Here is a 21,025-nt window from a genome sequence, read left to right on the forward strand (position 1 = left end):
GCGAGGCTTGCACGCTGTTAACCTCTCCCTTGTGAAATATCATATTTCCCTGTGTAATTCTGGACACACATGCAGCACACAAGCTGACAAGCACCACATAGCTTTGAATCAAAGTGTGCTAAATGGTCGATTTCATATTTGTGTCAAATCTGCCTCCTTTCCTGCTGAAGCTGCAGAGTTTGAATGTAGATCCAGCTGACTCTCTCTCTCTCTCTCTCTCTCTCTCGCTGGGCTCTCTGTCTTCTGCCTTTCACCCTGGTGTAAGTATCCCTCCACCTCCACCATTTGAGAGAGCTGAGAGACAGCACAGGGAACGAGGCAGCACATCACAAGTGTGAGTGTGCCCTCACATGGCCGAGCTGCGCAATGACAACGCCAAAAACAAAATCCATCCACGCTTAGTTTAGCTTTCCATCATTTTGCCTCTCAGTGGCAATAATGGGACGTCTGTGATGCAACAGAGCGGATATACAACAAACATATCAAAGTGGCGAATGTATCAAAGAGAATAAAAAGCTGAAACATAGCAGTCTAACACACTTCATTACATCTGCTGCCTCTCCCTGCAGCTCGTTCATCACTGCATCTATTCCCGTCCCCTTGCTCCACTCCTCCTCCTCCTCCTCCACCTTTATCACTTCAATCACTTGGCCGTGTGCCTTGTGCCACTCAGAAGCCCTGCTGCCCGTTCCACTTCACGCAACACAAACACAGGCACACACACACACGCAGAGAGACAAGGCTAGATTTCAAACACACACACACACAGACTCCACAGATTTCTGTCCTCTCTGTCTGTCATCCACCTGTCTGTCTGTCTGTCTGTCAGTCACTGCACTTTGAAGCTCAGTGCAATCTGGACAGCTACCAGCTCTGCACACACACATATATATACAGTACGGTACACACACATCTCCAGCTGGACTGCTGATCTCACACACACACACACACACACACACACACACACACACACGCCGGTTGAATATTCATCATCACCAACGTGCACTGAGGACCTTGTAGGCTCAGCGATGCAACGGCCCAGTGGTGTCAATTAAGGGATCAGAATCTGTTTTGTGTCAATTTATTCTCTTTTTTTTTTTACTGACATTTATTTAATGCCTGAACCTTCAGAGTGACCTCAACAATATGTATGAAACATTTCAATGAGCCTCAACAACAGGAAGGTGAGGAGCATTTGTTAGTTCAGGCCCCATCTTTCATGGGACAGATGAGGGAGACGTGGCCTTGTAGGGTGAGTGATGAGTGTAAAATGTTCACGGGCAACATAAATAAAATCTATCGTGGTATGAGTGACATTATAACATGATATCAACATACAGTATACAGTGATGCAGTCAGTTATTGACAAAATAACCAGATGGGAATGTTTGTTTTCTTCGAAGTAACATTTGTGTTCACGTAGAGAAAATCCTTCCTCTGTTAGTAAATAATAGAGGAAACCTACAGAAAGTACTGACGTGTTTATGTCTGCAGATCATAAAAAGTTTATTAAAAGACATTTTTAATACTCTGGTTCATTGACTTACAGGCGGATGTGGACCTTTAATAAAAAGGGATAAAAACAAGTTTGTGTAGAAGTGTTATTTGTTGAGAAAAAGGACCCAAATGCAGCTTTAATGAAACGCTAATATGAAAAAAACAGAAACAGGAAGGCAGCAAAAACTAAGAAAACAGGTAAAACCGAGGAATAAACACAAAAACTGTGCCAGGCATATGCCAGGCACAGTTTCTGTGTTTGTTTCCTTGTTCCCTTTCATCTGCATGAACTATGTCATGCCAAATAAAGCGTGGGAAACACAGGCGGGAACGCAGATGAAACACGAGGCACAAACTCCGAGTCAACACAGATGAACTGACAACAGCAAGAGGGAAAACACATGGGCTAAGTACACAGGAGGCTAAACAAGGACAATCACAAGGGAGGGACACCAAGACAAGACAGGAAGTCACAACATGACACATGAGAATCAACCTTCCAAAATAAAACAGGAAACAATGAAACAGGATCCAAACATCATGACAGTAAGTAGTGAAGCTATGTATTTTTTTTACGACCTTGAATTGTTTGATAGTAATATTTTTTAAGGTGATTATCACTAAATATGTGTATTTATTTATATGTGCCTGTGTCGTTTTTTTTTTTTCATATTCTGGGTTCCTGGCAGCTTTACACTTGGTTAAACTGATGAAATGATAACTCAGACTTAAAACTGAGTTTGTACTGACAACAATGATACCAGTGTGGGTTAGGATAGTTTAAAAAAAGGGGCTGCTCAAACCTTAGGGCAGGTTATAAGGTTCAATTTGGCCCATGAGATGTTCGTGTAAAAATTATTAAATTATAATCTTTCTGCTCTTTTGTGTGTACTTCCTGTGAGGTAAAAACAGGTAGGGTAGGTAAATATGTAGGATTTGTAATAAATATTTATTTTAAATGCACGGCACAGGATCTTGGTCAATTAAAGCAACATTGCTTCAGATCATGATGATGGTACAGTGTTGTGTAATAGGGTGAATGGTTTCTCTGTCTCAGCCACGTTGTCCCCCTATCACTTGTTTCTGCTCTGTGTAACTTCAGTGAGAGGGGAGGATCACAGTGTTACACACATGTTTACTTCAAGATAAAAGTTTTCAACATATAACACTGTTATGACGTGATGAGTTTTGTTTGTAGTCAGCACCTACATGACGTCTGACAAATTGCTACAGACCTGGGATTTGTATTCATGACAGTGGTGTTGCACTCACCCTGACTCGAACTGTTGGGTGCGCTAAATTGCACAAAATGCCAATTTCTACATAACGTTGCTTTCAGGGAACATTTAGGATATTTTCAGTTTCTTTCCTCCAAGGGAAAAAGTTTGGGCACCCCTGGTTTAAAAGGAGCTAAACAAAGAAAAAAATGAATAAGTTTGCAAAAATGAACCTCTACACCTCAAAATCGAGGTATTTCAACACACTGATGCAACAACCCTGTAAGTTCAATCTCGCCATAAAGCAGATCTGCTCTGTTACTGGCAACTTTACCTTCAACGGCCTACAACAATAAAGGATGGGTTCACACTCCTTCAAGTCTATCCAAAGCCCATATGTAGAGAAATGTGTTTGTTGCCTCCAGTGGAAGAGTTCGGGGATAAAACTGCTTTTTGTTCAAAAAGTACTTCTAAACTTCAGCTGGAGCTGATGAAAGGCTTAAACAGACCGACTTAGTCAAATCAAAAGTTATGGTCTTTTTAGTACACAGTGTCTCCTTGTTGAGTTATGGCAGTAAAACAAAGAGGAAATTGTGCGCCAAAAACGACTGTAACTTTGATAGATACCCACTCGTTTTATCACACACACTGCTGAAGATTTATCTCACTTTCCGCTGAAGTTGGGAATGCTTTTTTTGAACTAGATCCATTTTTTTTCTCCCTTTTCGTACTTGAAATCACATTCGGAAGGAATCCTGGTACAGCGAGTACGGACTAAAGAAACAATTCAAACAAATAAAATGTACATATGGGCACGTGAATATTGTTTTAAAACTAACGTAATGTAAACCAATCCATTACATGACGAGCTACTTTGCTTTAAATGGCAAACTCTCTGAAAGTTGAAAATGTTTATTGTATTTAACTTTCATTTGTCCCCAAAAATATTTTTGCAACTAGCATGATTAAGGTAAAATGTGCATTAAAGGGAAACTACGTAGCTTTGTAGAAGAAATTCAAACTCAGAATTGTAATATTTATATATCAATGAGGTAAAAAATACAAACTCAGGTGGCAGGGTCCGCCAAATTGCGTTTGTCCTTTAAGGTTAGTTTGTTTATTCAGTTTGAGTCATGAAAACGATGGAAGAAGAAGAAAACTGTCGATCTTTCTCTTCAGAGTAAAAAATCATCCCCAAAAAGACACTGTTCACCTTTAAACGTCTGCTCTTACTGTTTAACCAGAGAAAATAGTCCACTATGTCCCTGAGCAGGCCGTCTCTCAGCACCACATGCTTCATTCTCACACAGACTTGCTCGGTTAATCTTTGATCTGCACCTCCTTCCTTCCACCGGCCCAAACTCAGCTACAATGGAGCTCAGTGCAGGCCCTTTCAGCATGCTAAAGCTTCTCTACACACACACAATGGCCAGCGCAGAAATAAGGAATTGGACGGCCATGAGGACCCAGTCAGGTCATTTGAGCGATACAGTATTTAATAACTTATCTGGAGCTTAGCTCTGTTAGGCTCCGTGGCTTAAATGGAGCAGAAAATTGAGAGAGTGCAAAAAACAGAGGACTGTCTTACAAACTCAATTACTCCCTGGAGGCAGTCCAGCAGATATATATCAAGTATCTCCTCTTTTTTTCTTCTTTCACAAATATCCGTGTAAAGTCTGGTCTCGTCTTTGGTGATTAATGTAGAAAAGAGAATCAACCGTGAGGATCAGCTTAAATTAAAGGACAGATATGGACCCTGGCCCTCGCATTCATTACCAAAGAGTTATATGAGATTAAAACCTTTTCATCAAAAGCCAATTTAAATATAATTCGGTTCTTTTAACATCGGCATACAAAAAGACACCAAAGAGAAAGGACACTGAAGAAGAAGATGGGACAAAGATTCAGTTATAGTTGACAGAATTTAATCCAAATAAGTTAACATAATTCACATTAAACAAAAAAACTCTGAATATAGTGTTTGTTAGAATAAATCAATCTCTTACATGATATGAATCAAATACATAAAATCGACAGCGGCAACGGAAGAAGAAGTAAGCAGTTTCCTTCACAATATAAAAAAGTGAACATTGAGTTCAAATATAACAAGTGCAAATGACTCACAGTGTCTCTCACGGTACGAAAGATAGATCACATCTTTCACATAATATAGTGCAGAAGTGCAGCTCTTACAAATAGTTCTCTTCATATTTACACAGCTAGCGCAGAGAATATTTTAGAGTTAATAATTTATCCTTCTTTTTCTGAGCACTTGAGGGTTTTTATCGTGAATTTTATGGGAATGCAACTTCGTGTCGGCGCGTTTAATTCTCATTTTGAACTCTTGACTTCAAACATGAGCTTTCCCCTTCAGCTTTTTTCTCACGGGAAAGCTCGAAATCATGTATGACTTTTTGAAGGCTGTATTTTTGGACCACCAAAATGGAATGGGAATAATATACATTCTTATAAATAAATTAAAATTATAATAAATATTGCAAGTGCTCCCTTCTTTGAATGTTAATAAACGAGGACAGTTTAGGGTCCAACCAGAGTTACATATGATCGCCCCGCTAATCTCCTCCTTCCCTTCACTATGTGCAGACAACTCTTTAAGTTTCCACCTCAGAGTCTGAGTTATCCAGATTAGACACAGTAGAGCTGTACCATTCAGCGCTCTCCTCTTCCTCCTGCACCCCCGACCCGCCGCCGCCCCCGCCGTCTCCTCGAGCACCTCCTCTTCTCTCGTTTAGCATTTCCATGGCTACTTGGTGGTAAGGGTGTTTGCGTTTGGTGTGTCGGCGTAGCGTGTTGCGCTCGGCAAAGCGCGTGTGGCAAAGTTGGCACTGGTAGGGTTTCTCTCCGGTGTGGACCCTTTGGTGGCGTTGGAGCTCACCGGCCTCCCTGAAGCGTTTGGCGCAGATGGGGCACACGAAGTTCCTCTGGCCTGTGTGGATGTGCTTGTGTCTCTGTTGAGGAAAAAGAGTAAACATTTCACTAAAGGATCTGTGAAAATATCACTCAACGTTTTTGTTTATTTATACGGTACCAAAAAAAAAACGGCGACCACAAAAACTGTTCAAATCACGATGTTGTGGTTTGTACCAAACAAACATGTTTTCTTGTTCATCTGAAGAACGAGATTTTAAGGCAACAACATCTCTGCAGTATTCAGGTCTTCATTTTAACGCTGACATTTTCCCCTAGCTGCGCCTACCAATTATTTTCAATTAATCTTTTAGTCTACAAAATGTCAAGAAATTGTGAGAAATGCTCATCACTATTTTATAGAGCCCAAAGTGACGTCTCCAACTTGCTCCTTACAGTCCAAAGACTCTTCATTAATTCTAATAAATTGCAAAAGACAATTAGCAAAACAATCTTGAATCAAACGTTTGCGATTGTTGTTTGAAAAGTACGTGAAACTCATCCAGATAGCTGGGGATTCATTTTCTTACAGCACCGAGCATGCACACAGCGGGCAGCTATTTTCAGCTAAAAAGCTCTAAAAACCCAACTGTTCCCCTCCTAGTGAGTGTTTAGTTGCAGACAGACACAGTTAGCAATTAGCTGGGGAACATTGTGGAGTATTTCCCAGCTGGAGAGCCAAATATTTCCCTTAAGAGTTCGTGGAAAAAACAAATCCAGAGATAAAAGGAGAGCAAACTTATTTATCAGATGGCCACAAACTTTTTTTTTTTGTTTTTCGAATGCATGAGTTGAAATGGGTACATCCCAGTACATCTACAGAAACTGAAGACATTTACATGTTAGGGAAAAAAATACAGAGAGACTAAACCAAAAAATAACATAAAACAAACATGATCCCAAATTAGGGATGCATGTGATCTGCATCAACTGATAAAGGCTTTAAAGTGAAATGTCAACATCGGCCCAAAGTGAACGTTTCTGCTGATACGACAGGCCGAGTGTCATGATGACGTCCTCGAACGTCCATCACAGTTCACTGTCATAGAGGAGTAAAGAAAACTGAATTTTGACTCAACCCAATTCATCTATTATCAAAATAGTTGGCAACTAATTTAATAGTGGAGTATTTTTTGCAGCTCGAGTGCTTTCGTTGACAAAGTAGTTCTGTTATTTTGCCCAGTAAATGTGCACGTTTGAAAAGCAGAAAAGTGGGGCGGTCATAATAACATCTTACTTCCACTACAGGAAAGACTTGATGATCTCTGCGATCAGGTGAAAGAAACAGGTGCGTGTATCAGTATCGGCATCAGTAGTCAGCCAAAGTTAGTTGGAAAATATTGGCAGTAGTCCAACATTGTGCATCTCTACTTTAAATAACTGCTCGTGTTGCTCCGTGTCTGCTCGGTGCGTAAATAAGCAGCTGTTTGCCAACATATCAGCTCAAAAGGTGATGAAATGTCAGAATTGTGTTCACAGCTTGAACAGTCACTGCACTAATCATTCGTAACATCTGCTCAGGTGATTTGTGTTATTATTTAATACTGCTGATGAAATGATGGTTGTAATTAGCTCGCACCGACCTGCAGATGGCTGGAGCGCTTGAAGGCTTTGCCGCACTGCTGGCAAACGTGCGGCTTCTTCTGCGAGTGAGTGATGGCGTGGCGCTCCAGGTCGGAGAGGTAAAAGAAGACCCGCGGGCACAGCTGGCAGTACAGCACCCTGCGAGGGCCCATGGCGTTGGCCGACTCCTCCGGAGAGAGGGGATCCAGCGGGTCGAGGGGGTCCAGTTTGCCGGAGGAGAGATCGGGTCCGATGGGAGGCGAGGGAGGAGCAGCGGCGTTGGAGAAGTAAAGGTGGTCATCCAGAGGTAAATGTTGTGAGTGCAGGTCAGACGGGTCGAACTGGGGCTCGGAGGCTGGTGACTGGGCCTCTGAGCTGGGCTGAGCTGAGGGGTCGTAGGTCGAGCTCGCGGACTGCGGGCGCGGAGAGGATGCTGTAAAAGTTGATGGCTTGTTGTTTTCGTTTGAGACTTCTTCAGCAGATATGGCTTCGCTTCCAGAGTTTGAATCGGAAGAACTCATTTGAGGATGAAGGAGAGGAGTCGTGCTGTTGTTGTCGTTCTGGGACGTGGCGAGAACTGAGTTTACATTATTCACTCCCGACAGGATGACGGGGGGGTTGTTGGGGCTCAGTCTGATGACGGGGTGGGAGAGAGGCGATCCTAGCGTGCCGACCTGACCGGAGGGCAAAGGGAGGGAGACCGGGGCTGAGGCCGCTGTGATCTGGGACAACTGACCAGTGGAGGGGTCGAGGACAGCAATAGGGGTGGAGGTAGTGGCAGCGTCACCGGAGGAAGAGGGCACAGATGAGAGGAGGAGGAACATGGGGGTGGAAGCACCAGGTGAGGTAACTGAAAGGGGAAGCGTGAGACCCATCGGAGCCGACGAAAGCTGGGGGGAGGAAACGGAGGACGACAGGAGGAGAATGGAAGCGTTAGTCGAGGGGTTAGTGAGGATCTGAATGGGCTGCGTGGGGACTGATACCCCAGAGGAAGAGGACAGAACAGCATTAGCCTGAACAGATTTAACGCTTGGCTCTGAGGCCTTAGAGGGATCTGAGTTTGGAGTCAAACTCGTGTTGACTTCTGGAGTCTTTGTCTGATCGACGACTAGTGATGGAGAGTCATTCGCAGGGGCGGGTGAGGGGGAAACATCACCAGAAGGTGCTTTTAGTGCATTATCTAAACTTTGGCTGAGGCTAGGATCTCGTGGTGACCCCCTCCCCTCTACCTCCGCTGCTGAATTAGCCTGATCCGACTGAGGATCCTCCGACGTGCCAGCATCGACTTGCGGCACTTTGAGTCCGTCTGGACTGAGAGTGTACGGGATCCCCTGGTCGTCTATGAGAAGAAGGGTTTCAGTGTCGCCGTCTAGCGAGGAGAGGGAGTTGAAGACAGAGGAAGAAAAGAAAGAGGGAGACAGGAGAGAGTCTTCGAGGGTATCTGTGCCACCACCCTCATCGTCCTCTTCTACTATGTCTCGGTCTCCTTCGCCCTCGTACTCATCAACCTCCATGATCAGCGAGCTCTCGCAGCCAGAATCGTCCAGAAAGCGTCCACACCTCCTCTCTCGACTTTCGCTTTTCTTGGGCAGACTCAGGTCCAGTGGCTCTGTCTGTTCCTCATCAACACTTTTACAAAACTTCAAATCCGTTTCTTGCAAAATCAGGGGGATGCTGTCCTCAATTTCTCTCTCTGTCGTTTCCTCTTTAATGGCTCGCTTGCTCAGTATCTTAATTGAATGTGTTTCTGAGAGACCAGTGTGGATTTTAGCACCCGAATCATCTCTCTTCCTGCACATTTTCTCCTCTGTCTCGTGGAATGATTCTGGTTTACTGTCCTCAGTCTTTTCAGGAGCCACTTCTTTGAGACCTCCTTCACCCTTCACAGCAGATATTTGGATTTTACTTCTGTGTTTGTCTGTGCTCACCGCTCCAGATGAGACCGAAACAGGTCTTCTGACATGTGAGCGAGCAAAGTCTTTGGTCAGGCTGATGGCAGAGTTTGTGATTGGCCTCTTGCACCGTGGGGGGACGACAATTTTGAGTCTGATTGGTCGGCTGCGCGACACAGGCACTCCAGTCTTGACTGTAATTGGCTGTCTCAACCCACCAATCTTGCTTGTTTCCTGAGAGGCTGGCTTAGAAGTCCCACCCACCTCTGGCTTTTTCCCATTGATTGATAGAGCATCTTGCCTGATGGTCACTGCTGCTTTGACAGGGCAGGGCTGGAGGTTACCTGGTACAGTACTGGGTGAGGCTTTTTCCTTTGCCTCCAAAAAACCCTCTGTCACTGGCCCTGATCCCTCTGTGCACTGGCTGCCATTTTGGACATCCAGGCTGCCACTGGTCAGGACTGAAGCCAACTGAGAATCCATTTTGGGGCATACCCATTTATATTTCTATAAAAAAAAAAAAGGAATAACATGATGAATTAGAAAAATCAGCATTGAAATAAGCACATTTAATGGAAGCAAAAAGGGGATTTGAATAAATATCCTGGGATGGGAGGATAAGCTCAGTTTGAGTTGTGATTATTGGGGTCAAGTTTAGTGCAAAAGCCTTTTTTTCTCCCCTGATTTGTCACATTACTAACAGCCTGTAGATGAGGCAGACTGTGCCCCCTTAACTCCTCACTCCGACATGATGATCGACTCATTTGACCCTCCTCCTCCTCCTCCTCTTCCTCCTCTTCCTCCTTCACACACCGTCCTGTTAATTGTTACCTTGCGTGATCTTTAAATTCTAGCTCAGCGGATTTCTTCTTCTTCTTCTTCGAGCCGAGCCGTCGATCACTGAGAGAAACCGGGTCCGAAAAAAACAACATTTCCTGTCTCACATGCAGCTTTGAGATATTATCACGGTGTCACATTTCAAATTGAAACATCAATACCGGTCCGATTTGCAAAAAAATAAATAAATAAACACACATGCCTGCTCTGGATAATATTTGAGAGAAGGAGCGAGCAGCTCCGTCCGCGGAGGACGCCATTACGCACAGTCCCCGGTCCGAAAACGCCAATATTATTACGGTGCGTGTGCGCCGTGACAGCCCTCGGACCTGGGACAACGCCACCGCTAAACGCGCACGGGAGCAGAGAAGCGTGTATATTTACAGACGGTCGCGGTGTGGAGCGGATCCGTCCCTTCGCTCCGGAGCTTCCTCGGACCTACAGCCAGCCATTTTAGAGCCGAGGGTCCGAGACAGCGAGAGCGCAGCCCGCCGGCTTTAGGACAAACTTTCCCGGCGCGCTGTCATTCCCCGCAGCCCTGCTGTCAGAGCCGGCGGAGGACGCGCCGGACGCCCTGTCGATACATTTAAAAAACTGTATTTTAAACTATACTCCACCCATACACTCGCTGCATAGGGACTGGCTTACCCGTGCTGAGGATATTTCCGGAGGACCAAATATGACTGTGCAGTGTAAAGGGTGATGCTGCGAATGCCGAGGGAGGGAGGGGTCAAGGGGAGTTGCTATGGTGTCGCAGCCTACCGGGTCCGACCAGCAGCCATGTTCAGCCTATGAGTACGGTTGAACCTGCAGCCTGCAATGAAAGGCTCTCTGTGCGCCTGAGAGTCAGAGAGAAGGGAGGCAAAACACCCCGGGCACAAAGAGGATGGAGAGCAGTGAACTTGAACTCACACAGCCTGCATGTTTTTTTTTTTTACTTTACTTTATTCCAAATGAACACTTACAAGCCTCGAGACTTGGTGCGTCACGTTCAAACAGAGATCACACAGTGAGACATCACAGAGTCATTACAGGGAGGTATCATCACATAGCATGTGTTAATGCATCAAATGTACATCGTGGACTGCATCTACAGCGTGCTCGAGCAAGGAGGAGGATCGGAGTAATACTTGAGAGGTTTTGCAGATTATAATTACGCCCCGCAGTTTGGAGAGAGTGACAGTGCGGGCCACGAGCACAGGATAGACAGCTCAGCCTGCTGATCCACGAGAACGTGTCAGCGTCGTAATCGTTGCATAGATAGCGGGAGCGGAAGCTGCAGAGTGGAGAAGGACGCCGCTGCGGGCGGTGGGTGCTGCTGGTGTGAGTCAGGAACGGTTTAATGGGTGTCGGACGGGTCGAGGTCACGCGTCCAGGTCATCACTCCACATCACCAGGCTCACATGCTTCAATCTCTGAGACCAGCCGGTGAGGGAAGAGTTTATACTGCAACCACGTGGGCTCTGAAAAACAAAGAAAAGGTGCATCAATATTGCAAAAATCTCCACCCGTCAGTCGTGTTCTGAGACAGGAAAATGATGGCCTGTGTGTCTTTGTGGTCCAGGTTTACCAAGGTAGCAGGCTGCTGGCTGCAGATCCCCGTCAAAGCAGGTCTGGTTTGCAGTGAAGCTGCACTGCTTGCGAGGGTGTTTGCAGAAGAACATCACATTTTCCCCGTGAGGAACCACGGCGTCTGTCACGTCGAACGGCCAGCGCTTCACTCCACCAATCACCACACGGCTTCGCACAGCGGGGATGAGACAGCGAGCTGTGCAAATGATCAACAGGGTATGAAAGTAGGATGTAAGCATCACACGCAAAATGATTTGTGTGTAAGTATCTAGGAGCAATGTTTTTAGGGCTTACACACATCCGCGATTGAACATTGTGATAAAGACAACCCTATTCACACGGCGGCCATTTTCCTCTGACGTCACATTCAGGCTGAGAACATGTTATGTTGCTGTGTTCCAGGTTGCAAGTTGTAAAAATGTAGGGATTCTGACAAATATTTATCATTTCAGCACTTCCCGATTGATCACCAACTAAGAAACATGATGGAGAGCCAAAATCTGGAGGACATCGGGCCATATTTCAAAGTAAAACGACACATTTGATAACCCCCACTTCCTAGCTGATTTGATTACATCCAGTTCGTTTCGCTTCCGGGCTGAATTAAATGTGTCCAAGATGTTTGTTGATAGTTTAAGATGTATTTATGCCTGCCTATCTTATCATGTTATGCAATCAACAAGAGGTTGAATGCTAACAGAAGCTAACGGGCTATTGAAAATGTTGTTTTACCTTGAAATAGCCAATGGCCGCCATGTGAATATGGTCCATGGAGGCAGGATATTTCACAGTTTAACAACTTAACTGAAAACAGTTCCCACCCCAAGCATCTTTTCAACTTTATATTCCTTATAATAATTATTATTATCATCGGCACATACTGGACAACATTTACACCGATACTAATCTGTGATGAGCCAGTATCGGCCGATAATATCTGTCCACCGGGCTCTAATTTCTGGAGCGTCCTTTTGAAGCATGCCTCACCTCTGCAGTGTGGAGGCGACGCACTCCAGTCGCCATTCGACAGGCAGGTGACCTTCTGCGGTCCGTCCAGCAGGAAGTTCTTCTTGCAGAGGTAGTGGATGTCAAAGCCAACTTCATATTCTGTCTTCTGGACGGCCACCACGTAGCCCTGCTCCACCTCTGGAGGAGGCTGGCAGTACACTTCTGAGAGAGTGAGAGAAGCAGATCATTCAGGAGATCCTCACAGAAGAGTGGAGCTACTTCTAAAAGGCACAGAAAGCTTGAAACTGCGACGATGCCTCTGTCCTTCTTTTGTTATATTATCTCTATTTTGTTGCAACAAAAGCCAGGGTCACTCATTATGGTGTGGTCTGTGGAGGAGGCCATGCAATCCCACATGTGGCCACAAGATGGCAGAAAAGCACCATGAAACAGAGCAGTAGATCTCGAAAAGACTACAGTATTCTTGAAGAGGTTTGTGTGTTTCTGTCTGTCTCCTTCTTTGATTCACTCTTTTTTAACATATCAGCACACACACACGAACACATGCACACAATGAATGCATGTCATCCCTTCACAATAAACACACGCAGGTCTCTCAGTCCAACCAGCGACCACTCCATCTTCTCCTGCTAACCTTGAAAGACGCATGAGGTCGAAGCAACACACACGGCCGGTGCAAAACACACAGCTGCACACTTACTTTTACAGATGGGGTGAGGATACTGCCAGGTCTGATTATCCTGGCAGAAATTTTCACTGCTCCCCACGATATCCGCCCTGCAGGAGAGAAGGGAGAGAGTGATGGAGACAGATGGCCGTGTGACATGTACAGTATTGACAGCTAAGGAGCTCCGTCTAAATAAAAGTGATGAAAAAGGTGTAAATGATTCCCTTTTCCACTCTGTCTCTCTTTCACAGTGTCTAAATGTTGTGTGCACAGTTCTGGCTGACACATCCACTCAGGCTCATCTTATCCTGCGGATGAGTCAGTGTGTAAAGGGGAGTCAATACAAGATTAGACTGTAATGACCTAGTTAGCTCAATGGAGGGATCGTCAGCTGGGAGATCAAAATGAATTCCCTGCCATTCATCGCCCATCATCCGTCGTTCCCCAACACCTCTCCTGTAATCAAGCCCTCCCTCTTCTTCACACTCCATCCCCGTCTTCTCACTTCCTCCATTTCTACCTTCGCATCATTTCAGGTTTTCATAGCCTCTGCCTACACACTCCCAACTCTAACCTCCCATCTCCCCCCTCCCTCGCTCACCCAGACAGGCAGCTGTAGCGGATGGATGTTCCGACGGTAGCGTCGCCCTGGATGCTGAAGGTGTCGGTGACTTCCTCAGGCAGAGGGCAGGCTCGGGCAGCGGCAGGTTTGGATGACTCAGCCTCTGAAGGTCCAAGCAGAACAGAAGGTTCAAAGATCTTTTTATTTAAGTAAAAGTAGCAACACCACACTGCAGAAATACTCCAACGCAAGTCCTGCATTGAAGAAAAAATACCCGAGCCAACAGAAAAACAGTCAGACCAACCTTTTGTTTGTTACTTTTATGCCAATTCTTCAACAAAAAAAATTGCATCCCCACATAGCAATGGTACATTTACTCCAGTACTGTACTCAAGTACAATTTTGAAGTGCTTGCACTTAATACTTCGCCTCACTTCTCCTTAACTTCAGATGCAAATATTGTACTTTTTACTCCACATAATTACTAGCAGGGTTGCAGCAATATACTGCATTCAAGGTTAGGAAAATATTAGATAGGTTAACATGCTTTAATGCTAAAAAATTTAAAATCAGTTTTCTCATACTGTCCAGTGTTGCAGCACCGTACTCCCCCTCTGTCTGAAACACTCTGTCTCTTTAAGGCCCCTCCTCCTGCTCTGATTGCTCAGCTCACACATGCCTGACCCTGCGTTGCTAACAACAACAGAGCAGTTGTGCTAAATTAATTCTTATGTACCAGACTAGCTGCTACGCATAAATTATGCGAATGTGTGACATGGTGACAAAGTTGTGGAATTAAAGGAAGGACGACTGACGAGGCGTTTCATGAGTGGTGTTTTCTGTGGGAGAGAGGAGCTTCTGTTGGTGCGAACTTTGACCTTTTTCAAGACCTTTTACATGCAAAAGAGCGTAAATAACACACTGAGGGAAAGGGAAAAAAGAAAAAGCATAATAGAACCCCTTTAAGTGAATACACAGGAAACCTATGAACTTATGAAATACTTATAGATTAATACCCAACAGGACAGTATAACAGCTGTTCACACACTAATGCACTGTACTTGAATGTTTTATAAACATGGTATTAAATGGTTATACTGCTCATAAGTGTTGCCAAAACATATATATAAAACTATAACACTGGCCCATTCTGTGGTTAATACTTCTCTACTTCTACCTTAGGAGAATCTTTTTAGTAAGTAAAGGATCTGAAAACTTCTTCCATCACTTCCCTCTCATGACAGTAATGTGTGTAAAGCTCCCCAGATTGAAATGCAGCAACACTCAGTGTGCAGAAGAAGTAAACACATCCCAATATATTCGCACAATTACCCACACAAACACAGAAAACACATTAGAATCGGTGTGTAACTGATGGATGATGACGTGATTTTACAGGCAACATCCATTAGCAAGAAAAGAAGGAAAGAAGAATGAAAGAAAATGTGACAGAACATGAAAGAAGGGAAGAAAAACGGATGGATTGAGGAAAAATGTCCGTCTTGCTACCTCATTTGACTTGTATTAACCAAGGTTTGTATTTAGTTTGTGACCCACAGAGGCGTTTCACCCAATGTCTTGTTCTATTTAAGTTAAAACAACTCTTCTTAGGTAATAAATCAAAGTTCGATGAGCAGGTAAATCGCCGCCCCACACCTCTCTCCGATCTCACAGCTATATCTGTGATTGTATAACACCTGGCACTGTTCTTTCCTGGATGTTTGAGTACCTCACGCTCGTGGAAATATAAATATCAAGAGTGGTGCTTGGAGAGAGGCTGGAGTGACCCGGGCTCCATCAAGCGCGGGGTTTCGGAGCTGAACGCAGCTTTGAAAGGCAGAGACAGCTCTCGCCTGAGGGCTGTCTTAGGTATCTGAAACCGAGAAACGTTAATATAAGAATGCAAAGGGACCTAAGGGAGAGGGAGAGTTACGAGTCTGTTTGGCTGTGGATGAGAGCCCGAAGCCGAGTTCTGTTTTCACATATCGCCCCTTCTTCTGCCTCGTACTGCTGCCACCCACACAGGCTGCAGCACCACACTGCTATGAAGCAGGTACATCAAATTCATCTTTTATTTCAAAAATTACCACACAGTCATTTTGAGTGAGCCACCATGTTGAATATGCAGCAATCCGATCGAGACGAAGATGTAAAGGTTGTGATTTTTACTCTGTTTTCCTCCCAAAAACATGCACACAGACGCATGCACACGGCACAAACTTAATAGCCCGGAGCTGCATGCATGTCCTTGGCTCCCATTGTAGAGAGAGACCTTATCAGAGGCCTCAGATGGAAGAGGATGAGAGGAGAAGGAGATGAGAGGAAAAGAGGATGAGAGAAGAGAGCAGAGGAGAGGAGAACAGGGAACAGAAAGGCCTGGAGCAGCATGAGCAAGAGAGCTCTCTGACTCTCCTGACTGTGATGTCGCCCACACACACACACACACTCACAAACACACACACACACACACACACACACACACACACACAGAAACTCTGTAACACATGTGCAATCCGCCCCCTACACATACACATCTAATGTATACAGAAAAAAATCTACCTCTCTACCTCTCTCCCATAGACACACGTTCTCTCGCACTCGCTCACACTCACACTGTGTGCATGCAGCTCGGTGCCACTTTGACAGTGATCTGCCGCCCACTGCCTCTCAACAGGCATGAAGGAGCTCGACTCACACATGCAAAGGACACACAATACAAACGCTCTCACACGTTCAAAGCCCACCTACCTTCTGCCCGTCTCTCAGCAGGAGGATACACTACGAGAGAGCTGATAATCGTATCCTTATTTCACATCTTTGTAAAGATACAAAAATCTCGAGGGTGACACAGGGACCCAGCTGGGTGGAGGATTCCTAAGAAAGCATGTTTACTGTAGCTCCAGGTGTCTTTTAAAGTTGAAATTGTATTGTCTTGTTGTTGTTTTTTTACCCCAGCTGTTAAGTGATAAGCAAAAACCATATTTCCAGGTGCTGTATGATGATGAGATGTGTCGAGATACAAGGAGGAATTGATGGCATTACTTCATGTGCTGCTGTGCAGCCTTACAGCACAGCGGTAGAAGTAATAAGGCTGCACAGCAGGAAAGCACATTTTGTCTTTTGAGAGCTACATATTCAGATTTATCATTTTCTATATTTAGAGCGACAGAAAGAACAAATGTTTAAGACTGTCTGGGGGCACAGTGGTACTTTGTAACTTGTAATCACTGTAAAGCCCTCTGTAGTTTCATGAAGAATTGACTTCAGCTGCTCGTGCATTTGTTTAAATGTGATTACAGATCTGTTCTGGCCACTGCAGCCTGTGTGAAGTAGGTGCATTTTTAAAGCAGCCCTGGTGGTCAGATGTCAGTTTAAGGTCAATAAAGAGATTGCAGAGGAGCTCTGACACAACACAAGATTAGACACAACATGAGTGAAGCCCATAATGATCGTATAAACTGTGTTCAAGAGGCTGTAATTTGGGTTTTTGTTGTGTTGTATTGCTTTATGCAGTACTGTTTAGTATATTTAGGATAGTTTCCTTATGGGGGCAACTTTTAAAGTTACTTAAATTAAAATTATCACTAGAAAGAGAAAGAGAAGAAATAGCAGTTTTGATGTTATGATATCTATGTATTGTGCTGCGAAGATATCAAGTTAGCATGCTAGCTAGCTTGCCCAGGCCCCCGAGCTCCCAACACGAACTGCTAGCTGCACGGCTAACTGAGCTACCTAGCTAACGGCATCCACAGTTACAGTTAGCGGTCACTATGGTGATTGACCTCTATTTGTTTTAAGTATGATTTTGACAGGTGGCTAATTCTTACATATTGCATCTTTAAACAACAAAACAATATTACTTTCCATATCAGATGCAATATTACCTTTTATTACTCCTCAGTATCATTGTATATACTACCCTCTCTCTTTAGTTTTTATAGTGTACTTATTTTTGTGTATTTTGTTTTATTTGTATTGTTATTCTATTAGGCATTGACGTCAGCATGTACTCTTTTTACACTTTTTTATTATAAGTCAGTTGTGTTTTATTCTGATTCTGTTTCAAAACACATTACAATTTAATGTTGTCTTAGAGTAGACTACATAATGCAAGCTATTGTAATAGCACCGCAAACTATGAAAAAAAAAACACATATCATTTCCGTGCCGTGGCGCACATACAAAAAGCACACATAAATGCATGTTCATCCATGTGATTTTCATGAACACACACGTATGTGTATGCTTAGTTTCCCCCTATTTAAACTTATCAGCAGTTCACCAGTGAAATCTGCAGACAGCCAATATGAACAACTGAAGCTCTGGTTGCTATGGCAATGAGAATAGGCCCCAGTTGTGCAATGTCTCAGTCGGCACAATCACAATATCTCCCTGTCTCTATCTCTATCTGTCTGTCTATCTGTCTGTCTCTCGGTCTGTCTGAGTGACTTGCATAAACCCAATAAATGTTCAATTCTGGATAACTTCATTGACGCAAACACACAAACTGTGCACACTCACATGCAGTGACCTGCTGATGCTTCTGTTGAATAAGAGAGGGAATATTTAACACAGCAACCTTCCTCCAGATGTTCATTACCTGTGGTGTGAATTCCCTGTTATAAAAGAACAAGAACACGAAGCGAGAAAGAACATTTTTCTGCTCAACTCAAACCCACCTGTGCAGATGGGCTCATCCCCACTCCACTGTCGGTCACCTTGACAACGGCGAATAGTGACATCCAAGCCGCTGGGCAACGTGAATCCGGGCTCGCAGCGCACTTCAAGCAGGGCAGAAAAGGACTGAGTGGGAGAGAGGAGACGAACCACTGAGTTTTCACTGGGGGGTAAAGGCCAGGGACAAGTTCGACCTGAGGAGAGAACCGAACAATCCTCAGATTGTGCTGGATTGTTCCTTGTATAATACAAATTAAACACTTAGCACTAAAACCACTAATGAGGTTGTATAACCAGACTGGATCCATGCACACTGCCCCCTCTTACAGTGCACAAGCATAATGACAAGCTTCGGTTCAGCCCTCACATTTTGAGCCCAGATTTTGTGCATGAGCAAGGCTTTTATTTCATCCTCCAGGAAAAACACACACAGATGTATGTTGGCACAGCTGTGTATAAACACACACACAAACACATTTTATGGCTGACTCCACAATGGTGCTCACAGTGACTACTGAGGGCACACACACACACATGCACACAAATAGTTACCTGGAGCCACACAGCTGAGACCACACTGGCCGTCACACAGACACTGCCGTTTGTTGCCGCAGTCTTTGTCAGCTTTGCAGGGCCGAGGGCACGTCCTCCTCCTCTCCTCTCCCAGGAGTCTCTCCGGACACGACCCTGTTGTGACACCACACACACTATCACACCTTCAAAGTAATTGTCCCTTTGTTTGCTTCTACTCCATTCATGGCCCCTTGTAAAAAAAAACGACACGTAAATGCTGAGGGCCGTAATAGAGATTTTGTTTGCCAGTTCTGCCTTGTTTTTGTGTTAGGAGGAGAGTAAATTCAACGTGGGTGGCCGGGCAAACATTTGCCACCTAGGTTGCCAGATAAGTAAGTATTTAGATGGCAGGCTTTATCACTCTTTGCTATTCAGCTATCAATCTTGTTTTTATAGAAAAGTGACTGTTCTGTGAGCAGTTTCTTTGAGGGGGGTTTCTCACTGGAGTTACTTTGTCTTGAAATGCAATTCACATTCGAGCAGTATTCTTCCATAGGCGTTGTATAGTGTATTGTAACAACACCTCCCCATTTCCCTCACTTCTCCATATGTATCCCATCACACATCATTAACTTATATTACATTGGACGCCAACATCGACACGCCCTCAACGTCCAGAACATTTGAGGGGGGAGGAAAAGGGGGCGTTCGACAGGGTTCCCCAGTTTTCATCTCTCAGAATGAAAACATGTGTGTTACTGTATTCACTCTGCCCACAGCACATGTCAACGCACATGCGCAGCACTCCTGGAGACATGGTGTACAGTACATACATGGCATATAAATAAGGACTGCATGGAGGACCCAGAATCACCTATGAAGGTGTGAGAAAGGCCGGAGATGATCCTGCAGAGGTATCTGCATTAAAACGTTTACCACAATGCAAAGACTCAAAATCCTACCAAGGATTTTTGTCTAATTTCAAGTAAAAAATATCTCATTACACCTAATGTAAGACACACTCACCTAAAAAGACACATTTCATGGAGATAAATGGGACTTGTGTTCAGAGGTGGCAAGAAACTAAGTGCAAATAATTCTTTACTGTACTGAAGTAGATTTTTCAGGTATCTGTACTTTACTTGAGTATTTATTTTTCGGACAACTTTCTACTTTTACTCCCTACATTTTAACACAAATATCTGTACGTTCTACTTCTTATTTCTTCAAAACAGGCTCTTTACTTTTGTTTTAAAGCAATTGAGGGGAATTATTTACGGCACTTTAGTGACCCAAAATGTCTGTATTTGACGTCCTTGGAAGAAGACTCAACAATCAGCTATCTTTCTGGTGCGTTCATGAACAGCTTGGACAAATCCTACTGATTCCACCTTTAAGATTAATAGTCTTTGAATGACATTAATATGACGTGAGGTTCAGTTAGCTTTGCACAGAAATGACCAGTAGAAAGGTCCTTCAGAGGGATACTTTTTACTTTGAGACTTTGAGTGCATTTCACACTCATACTTTCTTACTTCTTTATAAATATCAGCCATCCAAAATGCACACATATATTGCACAGTCCTAGCGTAAGTCATGCACTTGCATTTTAAAGTCCTAATGGTAATGAGTGCAGCTGCATAACAAATTAATTGCACAGTTGCATGATCATCTTTATATTAGAATACAATCTACAGAGCAACTAAGCATGCAGAGGAAAGTGTTCAATAATTTGCACTGCATGAGGACGCTCACTTAGCGCTGTGTTTATTGTATATGCAGCGTTCAGTGACCTGTATCTATCAGGTGTGAGTGATGAACGCAGTCAGAGGGCTTACCTGAAGCCTGCGGGGACACGGTTCCAGTCAGAGCCCACAGGGACAGCAGCAGCAGTGCACAGTCCATCCTTGAAGCCAGGCCTCAGACGATATGAGGGAGGGACGCACAGACACAGCAATTTAAGGAAGGGGGAACAACGGGTGGGAGGGGGTGAGAGCTAGAGGGTGGGGGGGTGTGGGTGATGGTGGGGGAGCTTGGGGGAGAGAAGTGGATGGGGGCAGAGCCCAGGAGCACACATCTGGTTTGCGTTGGGGAGGAGAGATTTGGGGAAAATTCCACTCTGAAGGACCTT

The 21,025-nt window shown here is 44.4% G+C and overlaps 2 protein-coding genes across 2 annotated transcripts; both read right to left on the bottom strand.

Moving 5' to 3' along the window:
* Positions 1–4,617: 4,617 nt before the first annotated feature.
* On the bottom strand, positions 4,618–10,701 carry LOC311259878 (uncharacterized protein). Its single transcript, XM_084357257.1, has 3 exons — positions 10,583–10,701; positions 7,226–9,604; positions 4,618–5,683 (listed from the first exon to the last, which is right to left on the bottom strand). The coding sequence occupies exons 2-3, from the start codon at positions 9,578–9,580 to the stop codon at positions 5,327–5,329; spliced, it is 2,712 nt and encodes a 903-aa protein (XP_084213383.1). The 5' UTR covers positions 9,581–9,604; positions 10,583–10,701; the 3' UTR covers positions 4,618–5,326.
* ntd5 (ntl-dependent gene 5) lies at positions 10,685–20,826 on the bottom strand. Its single transcript, XM_084357258.1, has 8 exons — positions 20,733–20,826; positions 18,934–19,068; positions 18,384–18,575; positions 13,744–13,867; positions 13,176–13,252; positions 12,494–12,676; positions 11,505–11,702; positions 10,685–11,397 (listed from the first exon to the last, which is right to left on the bottom strand). Exons 1-8 carry the CDS (start codon positions 20,797–20,799, stop codon positions 11,315–11,317), a joined length of 1,059 nt encoding a protein of 352 aa, XP_084213384.1. The 5' UTR covers positions 20,800–20,826; the 3' UTR covers positions 10,685–11,314.
* Positions 20,827–21,025: the final 199 nt, after the last annotated feature.

This window comes from Pagrus pagrus, assembly GCF_965226575.1.
Source record: "Pagrus pagrus genome assembly, chromosome: 7".
NCBI classification, from domain to species: domain Eukaryota; kingdom Metazoa; phylum Chordata; class Actinopteri; order Spariformes; family Sparidae; genus Pagrus; species Pagrus pagrus.

Coding starts and splice junctions, on each gene's coding strand:
- LOC311259878 (XM_084357257.1), bottom strand. CDS start 9,580: ATGGATTCTCAGTTGGCTTCAGTCCTGACCAGTGGCAGCCTGGATGTC. Junction 5,684..7,225: donor AGCGCTCCAGCCATCTGCAG/GTCGGTGCGAGC, acceptor TTTCCTCAACAG/AGACACAAGCACATCCACAC.
- ntd5 (XM_084357258.1), bottom strand. CDS start 20,799: ATGGACTGTGCACTGCTGCTGCTGTCCCTGTGGGCTCTGACTGGAACC. Junction 13,868..18,383: donor GGATGAGCCCATCTGCACAG/GTGGGTTTGAGT, acceptor TTGGACCTTCAG/AGGCTGAGTCATCCAAACCT. Junction 13,253..13,743: donor CGCTACAGCTGCCTGTCTGG/GTGAGCGAGGGA, acceptor TCTCTCCTGCAG/GGCGGATATCGTGGGGAGCA.